Here is an 8,945-nt window from a genome sequence, read left to right on the forward strand (position 1 = left end):
AAGTGGGAACAGCAGAGGCTCAAGAGGGCGGGAGAGGAAAGCCCACAAATGGGCAGTGGGCGGAACCTCCTGTCCAAGTCCGGCCTGGCCGAAAGGGGAGGGGGCTGTGGAGCCCAGCACGTCAGATGCCATCAGCTCCCAGAGGACCATTAAAGTCGCGGTGCTGCCAGGCGGGCCAGGGTGTCTGCAGAGGTCGCCAGCCTCCTCACCGTCTCCTGCCGCCCGCCTGGGCTGCCCATCCTGGGTACGCGCTCCGGGGAGCCCGCTGCCTGCTCTCCCACGCGCTCGCCTCCCCTCTGGCTGTCTTCTCATTGAGTCTGTTTCTCTCTCCCTCTTCTCTGTTCTTTTTTCCTTTTGTCTTTCTCTCTCTCTCTACCTCAATTTCTCTCTCCTCTGTTCTTTCTTTTTTTTTTTCCCTCCTATCATCTCTCTTTTCCTCTTGTATCTTTTCAACTTCCTGTTTCTTTCCTTCCTTTTCCCTGTATCTCTTTCTTCTCTCTCACTTTCTTTGTCTCCGTTTCTCATTTTTCTTTCTCTCCGCCTCTTTCATTCTCCGTCGTCTGGCTCTTTCTGCGTCTTGCTCTCGGTCTTGAATGTGCAGCAGCTTGGGATGAGAGCGCCCTCACTAAGCCTTGGGGAAAGTTGGCCCTGCCCGTCCGAGGACACTGAAGGAGCCCACTCTGAGCGGGCTGGGTGAAGAGGGTGTCCAGGCTGGGGAGGACTGCTGTCTGCCTCCTGGGCTGGTGGGCTGGGGCCCTGGCTTCGAAGTGGTAACCCCATCTCACCCCAGGTCCTGGTCCAGATTAGCCACTGTCTGTGCATTTCTTTCTGTTGCCCAATCTACTCAGTCCGCTGGGGTGGGAAGGACAAGGTGTTGGGCACATGGACTAGAGCTGAGCTAGGAGACCTTTGCCAAGTTCCCAGGGTTAGCATCCTATGGGTGGCGATGCTTGAGAACACTCAGGGTTGGCGCCCTCATGCCCACCCCCTCTAGGCAGCCAGCTCGTACTGCACGAGGCAGACGCGTGACCCCTCCAGCCAGCTATGCCCCTGCTGCCCGGCACGGTGGGCCTGGCAGGCCTGCTCTTCTGGGCGGGCCAGACAGTGAACACCTTAATGCCCAATGCCACCCTGGCACTGGCCCAGACCGAGGGCACAGCCATGTGGCCCACGAGTGGCCTGGGGGTGGCCCGCTACCGGCAGAAGCGCTACATCTCTGCCCGGGACGTGAGTGCCTTACTGGATTATCACAACCACATCAGGGCCAGCGTGCGCCCGCCTGCTGCCAACATGGAGTATATGGTGAGTCTCCATGCCCTCCCCAGTGCCCCTTCCACCAAATGCCACTTGTCTCAACATGTCCTGGAAGGGCTGGACCATTCACCGGCCTGGCCCCGCTAGCCAGTATCTGGGTCGTCTGGACCCCGTGGAAAGGGCAGGAATTAGTCTGCCTGTTTTAAGGATAAGGACACTAAGGCAATTGCACAGGTCCTCCGGGGAGTCAGGGACAGAGGACTGCTACTTATGGAGCACCTACTGTGTGCCAGGCACTTCACAGAACCCTGAGGACACGCCTCTTCCTCAAGGTGGGAGTGATTATCCTCATTTTCCAAATAAAGAAATTGAGATACATAGAGTTAATTTGCCCAGGGTCATCCAGTTGGGATTCTAACCCAGGTCTGCCGCTGCTAAAGGCTGTGGCCTTAACCAACACAATACCCTGCCCAAGAATTTTGGGCCCCCACTGGGGATCTGCAGGAGGCGGGTGGCTGGAGCTTTCCTTGCTAAGTTCTCTTTGCCCCACGGCTGTGATGGGCACACCAGACCATCCTCAGCAAGACTGGAGAGGCAGAGTTTAGAGCCTTGCGGGACTGGTAGCTGGAGGTCTCCAGCTGAGGAAAACCAGCACTCTGGCCATCCGGGGAAGCTAGAATGTCTGCCTTCAAAGAGGCAGGGCCGGTGGCTGTCACCCCAGCCTCCCAGCAGCCAGGGTGAAGGAGGGAAGCTTTCTCTATCACAGCTCCTCCTCCAGGACCATTGTCCCAAACCAGCCTGGGGAGAGAAGCTTCCAGCTCATCCACAGATTTCTTGAGGAAAAGACATTGCCGGTCCCCCTTCTCTAAGACTTGCTACTCAACAGTCTGAAAATTCTTTTGCAAAGTGTCCGTTTACTTACATGCTAATGCTGCTTAGAGTCAGGCAGCATGCTAAGCCTGGTGGACATTGCCCAGAACAGGATGGACGAAAGCCCTTCCCTCATGGAGTTTCCATTTCGGTGGAGATGATAGAAAACAAACATCAACAACAAAATATATAGAGATTATAATGTCAGGCAGTGATAAGGTGTTGGGAAGAGGTAGGGATTGGAGCTGGAATGGCAGACAGCTAGCGGTGGGGGAACAGTTATTTGTTCATTGACCGACTCATTCATTTATTAATACCGCAACTGGCACATAGAAAGAAAGCCCTCCATTTTCAAACAAATGACACATTTATTGAGCACCAGTTGTATGTGCAAGGCACTCACTCCAACAGGCGTCTAATTATGTATGGCATTCATTGTGGAGCAGAGAGAGCTAGATGTCTCACCAGGGACCTTGGGGAGGGTCAACGAGTGTAGGTTTGATGTTAGCAGGCCCCTTCCCTCAGTGTACCCCCTTTGCAGCATGAAAGAGACATTCTTCTGCTTTCCTAAAAGACTATGAGTCAGACAACCCTAGGGAGATGCTTGCACCCCTCTTTTGGCACCTCCATTTCTTCTTCACTAGCTGTGCCCTTGGCTTCTGTCCGCAAGACAAGTACCCTCGCTCAAGGAGTCCTTCCTCTCCCACAGCCCCAGGAAAGTTCCAGTCCTCTGTTTCACGTTCTCACACCTGCAAGGATTGTAACGATTGTCTTACGTATCATCTTGCTAGACAGAGTCCTTGGTGCCTAGCAATACTGCTCAATATCTGCTGAATGAACAACTAACATCTTAGAGGACCCCAGGAAGTCAGAGCTAGAGCGGAACTAGCACTTTTTTAAGTGATGCTTTTTTCAGATTATAAAACTTGGAGCATTCATGCATTGGAAAATGATGAAGGATGAGAAGGGTATTCTCAATCTACAGATGTGGAATAATCACTAAGATAACCTATCTTGTTAAGTGAAAAGAGAAAGTTTCCAAAGAAAAAAGAGAAACACCAAATAGAATGTCTATATGTCTGCCATGCTGCCATTTATAATATACATACACATATATCATATATTATTATACATGTATCACTATGTGTAAAAACCATATATGTGCATATATTATATATGTGTGCACATACATATAGACATAGATATGTATGCTTGTACAGGTATAGAATATTTCTGGAAGAGGGCACAGGAGGCTCAGAGTTAAGAAACTCAGAGCAAAGGTAAGCCTTAAACGTTCTGTTCTCACCAACCTCTCTTTCCAACCGCAGTTCTCACCACTAACTCCTCACACCCTGTAGGGGACAAGTGACATCAAGGACAGGTGGAGGATAGAAATGAGAGCCTTTCCACTTTACCTCCTTTGGACATCTTACATATCAAACGTGTGCATGTCTTCATTATTCAAAAAAAAAAAAAACCTTTTGAATTAAATACTTTTAATGTTAAATTCATTTTTAAAAATACAATAAGTAAGGTAAAAAAAATAAGCTATAATAAAATCAGTCATCTTCTCGTCACTCTGGGCTCAGCCACTCCTAGGAACTGCTGAGAACTCCTGGATCAAAACCCCAGGACTCTGCTCACAGCACAGCCCCAAAGCTTGAAGTCCAGTGAGGGGACAAGGACACCATACGAGGAGTCAGAGACCTGGGTGTGCATCTCGACTCTGATGTGGACTTGCTGTTGACCTTGAAGTCACAAGCCTTTTCTGAGCCTCAGTTTCCTAAGCTGTCAAGTGGATTTGTTTCAGGGTTCGGGCGTAATGGCGCCAGGTAAACGTGTATCTCTGGACACTGTTGTGATGGTGGTGGTTGTTCCCCTGGGGAATTTCATGGCCTCTGTTTCCGCAGGTCTGGGACGAGCGGCTGGCCAGGTCTGCCAAGGCCTGGGCCACCCAGTGCATCTGGGCCCACGGGCCCTCACAGCTGATGAGATACGTGGGACAGAATCTCTCCATCCATTCTGGCCGGTGAGTGACCCTCTGCCCTTCCTTTACTTAGTCAGTCATTCGACGAGGTCGCCAAGCAGGTTGGTGGCAGAGAGGCTTTTCCTTTCTCCCAACCAGCATCTTCCATCTTCTCTGCCTCCCAGGTACCGCTCAGTGGTGGATCTCGTGAAGTCTTGGTCTGAGGAGAAGCGACATTATTTGTTTCCAGCCCCAAAAGATTGTAACCCACACTGCCCCTGGCACTGCAGTGGCCCTGTCTGCTCCCACTACACCCAGGTACCCCTTTGTCGGGACTAAGGACTGATGGGAGAGCAAATCTTAGTCCCTTGGGAGAAAAAAGAATGTAGTGGAACAGAAATTACAAATAAAACAGAGCCCCCTGTGGATGTTCTTTTACATAATAAGCATGTTCCTGGAAGGTTGTATGTATGTTGAGTTGAGCTGACCTGAATCTGGTTTCGAGTGTCATAGGTGGAATGATAGGTTTTTTTTACCCCAAAATGGAGCTGTAGGACAAGTTCAAGAACGCTTTTGAATTTAATAGGTCCCAACATGTGCTAGTATTTTGTTTTCTAAGGCTTCTACTTAGAAAGGCTTAAAAAGACATGCCAAAATAAGGTAACAAAAATCACAGTATATTTCGAGTGCTAATATTGAATATATTAATACTTATCACGCATAAAAAATACAATGCAATATAATGTTGCAAGAAATTGGACAAAAACTTCTAATTGTATGACAAATATCTTCTTTTAGTCCTGTTGGTCTTTCTATGACTCTTTTGGAGTTAACGTCAAAAATCTAAATATGAGACCTTCTAGGAAGTGTAAGGCCTAAATGAAATGTCCTTCCTGACATCCCATGAGGTATCATTATCTCCATTTTACCAAAGAAGAAACTGAAGCACAGAGTGGTTAAGTGATTTGGTGAAAGTCACACAGCTAGTGATACTGAGATTCTGACCCAAGACTGTTTAACTCCCAAGTTGGTATTATAACCTCCAACACAACAACAATTTTCAAACAGTGGTCACTAGGAAAAAAGAAAAGACAAAAACCTAATAAAACAGTACAAAAAATATTAGCACATTTCACACATGATAAAATTAAATATTGGTTCATAAAATTTTTGTTCCAATTTTGTGTACGTGTGTGTTTGTGCACAGGGTAACATTATGAAAAATTTTCCTTACTGTTGGTTGTAGAAAAAAATGAAGTTTGAGAAACACGATAGTACAATATGCTTCCAGCCCCCTCACCTTGAGACAGGTAGACCTCACTTAATGCACCCATCCTGAAAGAAGTCTGGGAGCCTCCCAACCCCAAGGATCCTGGGCCCCACTGACTCCTTCTCACAGCTTCGCCATCTTTGTCCTTCCCCAGATGGTATGGGCATCCTCCAATCGGCTGGGCTGTGCCATCCACACCTGTGGCAGCATCAGTGTCTGGGGCAGCACTTGGCACCAGGCGGTGTACCTGGTCTGCAACTACGCCATCAAGTAAGTGCAGCACTGAGACAGAAGGGGCTCTGGGGCAGGAGGGCGGATTGTGAGGTAGAGTGGGCAGAATTCAAAGAAGAGGACACCCCGCCTTTCTCCATTCTAAGTAACCTCAATACCATATATGTGGGTAGTTTCAGAGTCCATTAATAATCCTTTTTCTTTGCCCAAGTTTCAGAATCAACTGGGAGATAAAGGACTGAGGTGAGTCTTACTGATGAAGTCAATAGTGGGGAATCTGTCTTACATTTGCCAGCCAGGCAGGCTTGCAAATACCTCAGTATTGAATTAGACCTGCATATCCACTGACAAGCAACACTAACAACCTCGGGCCTCTTGCTATAAAGGCAGTGCCCTCTAAGCTTACCACGAGAAATAGAACAATCAAGAACACATGTTCCCTGCAGGTAGACAGATCCCAAAGGAAAGGAAGGATAGATGGCATGTTCAGCTAATCGGACTCTTCCAGACTCTCCAGTCAGCTTGGTGGGAGAGAGGTCATGCAGAAGTGGCCTTCATGCTCGAGTCTCTTGGAAACATGGAGAAAGGGAAATGGAAGTTCCCATCCGACAAACAGTATACAAACTTGCAAACCATTACAGGTTCTCATACAGAAACCAGAACAATTCTAAGTAAACACAACATTTAGAATTTCAGAATTACATAATGATGACCACCTTTTACTCTCGTGTAACCCTTGATCATTTACAAAATACTTTCACCTTATTACCTCATTGAAGATATGAAAGAGAGAAAGAAGGAAGGAGAAAGGGAGGGACACTGGGAAAATATTTTTCTTTTTTACAGATTCAGAAATTGAAGATCAGAGAGGTATCTTTTGGTGATTTACCAAAAGTCACAGAGCCAATAAGTAGCAGAGCTGTTTGACACACAAGCCTTTTGATTCCAAGTCTCATGTTACGTCTACTGTACTATGCTGATGGTCTGGAAGTCACTGGTAGTCTAAGCATTAATTCTCTGTTTTTTTGGTTAGATGGTAACACCTATTGACAAAGTACCATATTGTAGACTAGCTTTGTTAGACAAGAAAACTACAGTAACCAAATTTCGTTACAAACAGCTTAAGGGATTGTTCCAGTTTGTTTGCTGATATGTTAAGTTTTTGCGTCATTGAGTATTAACAGTATAGTTGTTACGATGTTTAGACTCTGGCAACAAGACTGTCAGAATTTGCATCGTAATTTAACTTAACTTCTCTATGCCTGTTTGTTCATCTGCAAAATGGGTGCATATTCCACTCATAGAATTGTTAAGAGAATTAAGTGAGCTGACCCAGGCAACATGCCCCTCGCCCTCACCAGGCTCATAAGAAATTCAGAGCAAGTGTTGGTTCTTATTGTCATTACCAGACCCAAGTTGGATTCCCAGCTCTGCCAAGGGCATGCTGATGACTTTGGGTAAATCATGTTATCTCTTCCTTTAAAATAGAGCTAATACTGCCTGGCTCACAGAGGCTCATAGTGCATTGTTGTCCATACTACATGGTAAATAAATCTTGGCCGTGATTATAACTAGGTTATAAAGTCTTCAAGGGTGGGAAATAGATCTTATTCATTTCTCTATATATCCTTCTGTTTTTTAAGCAGTAGAACATTTTTTCAAGTTTTAAATTAAATAAAAAGGAATTACTCTGATCCCATCATTCCTGGTGTCTCCACCACCCACTCTCCCCACCCCCAAATTTCTGGGAGACTTTTTGAAAACTGTAAACTTACAGCATCTGGCACACATCCTGATGCCCAATAGGTGTTCTGGAAGTGTTGAACGAATGAATGAACGAATGAATGAATGAGTCCCATCTGAAACCAGAAATGCATATTTTTCTAAGCACTTTGGTTGACTTTACTCATAGTCACTCAACAATCACTTTTGGAGAACAAAAGATTCCATTTCTGCCCAAGAATAGTGTTCATTTGAAGTGTGAGAAAACCAGGACTCGCAAAAATAACTAACACTACGGGCCAATAGTGAGACTATTAGGCAGCCACAAGCAAGAAAGAGCTAAGGGCACGATTTTAGACCTTTAGAGGAGAAAGAGGGAGAAGAAATCAGGGAGCTGGGCTAGAAGAGAGAGTTGTGGGAAGGTGAAGTGTGTAAGCTGGAGCCACGTGCTGCCGGGGCATTCTGAAATGCCTTGACCAAAAGCGGTAGATGTGATTCTGGAAGCCAAGGCCTGGCAAACTACAGCCCATAGCAAAATCCGGCCTACTGCCTGTTTTTGTAAATAAAATTTTATTGAAACACAGCTGCGCCATTCACTTAATATTATCTGTGGCTGCTTTCATGTGAGAGAGACATCTGGCCCACAAAGCCTAAAGTATTTACTGTCTGGCCCTTTCCAAAATAAAAAATGTACTCACCCTTGCCTAGGCAATGGGAAGCCACTGAAAGTTCTTGATCAGGAACTGGTGTGTGGTGTTCCTTTTTTTTTTTTTTTTTAACAGCTTTTATTGAGATACAATTCATATACCATACAACTCACCCATTGGAAGTGTACAGTTCAATGGGTCTTGGGATATTACATTAATAACTTTTTAAAATTGTGGTAAAATACATATAGCATCAAATTTGCCATTTTAACTATGTTTAAGTGTGTAGCTCAGTGGCATTCGTTACATTCACAATGTTGTGCAACCACCACCACTATTTCCAAAACCTTTTTCTCACCCCGAAGAGAAACTCGGTACCCATTAAGCAATAGCTCCCTATTCCCCTTCCCCGCAAAGACCGTGGCCCGTTGCAAGGGTTAACTCAGGAGCTGGTAGGATGGGTTTGGGATAAGGCTGTTTAAGAAATAAACAGCAGTGACCCTGACAAGGCTTCAGGGATATGTGTCCCCACCCTGCCCCCCCTCCCCGCCACCATGATTAAATTACACTCGTTGTCTAATTAATTATTCGAGCTCTCATTTGTGTAGTTGTACTCTTATAAGTTACAAAGTGTTTTCACATAATGTTTACAGACACCATTTTATTTATTTGTTTTATTCAGAGAATAAAATCAAGATGCAAGAAACGAGGTGGTTTATTCTGTCACCAGCTCGCAGGTGGCAGAATCCAGGACCAGGACTGACACTTAGATCCGCCTGAGTCGGGGTAGAGAGCGGGGCAGAAGGAATGAGAAAATTAACCCTTGCTGGGGAGTCACTTATTTGCCAGGCACGGTGCTAGGTGCATGCACACGTGGCTCTGTTATTTCATTTTCGCTACATCCCCGTGCTGGGGAGAAGTCGTCTCTTGGTTTGACAGATGAAGAAACCGAGGCTTGCAGCTATGACTTGCCCGGTCAGTGGTG

The 8,945-nt window shown here is 46.1% G+C and overlaps 1 protein-coding gene across 1 annotated transcript in view; it reads left to right on the forward strand.

Annotated features, from left to right (window-relative positions):
* The first annotated feature begins 1,044 nt into the window (after positions 1-1,044).
* Positions 1,045-8,945, forward strand: part of R3HDML (R3H domain containing like) — a 12,799-nt gene continuing 4,898 nt past the window's right edge. The window contains exons 1-4 of the mRNA XM_006921831.1: positions 1,045-1,302; positions 4,035-4,153; positions 4,276-4,408; positions 5,515-5,630. Of these exons, the coding sequence (XP_006921893.1) occupies positions 1,045-1,302; positions 4,035-4,153; positions 4,276-4,408; positions 5,515-5,630 (626 nt within the window). The remainder of the gene's footprint in view (positions 1,303-4,034; positions 4,154-4,275; positions 4,409-5,514; positions 5,631-8,945) is intronic.

The sequence above is a fragment of the Pteropus alecto genome, unplaced genomic scaffold, assembly GCF_000325575.1.
Source record: "Pteropus alecto unplaced genomic scaffold, ASM32557v1 scaffold45, whole genome shotgun sequence".
NCBI lineage: Eukaryota > Metazoa > Chordata > Mammalia > Chiroptera > Pteropodidae > Pteropus > Pteropus alecto.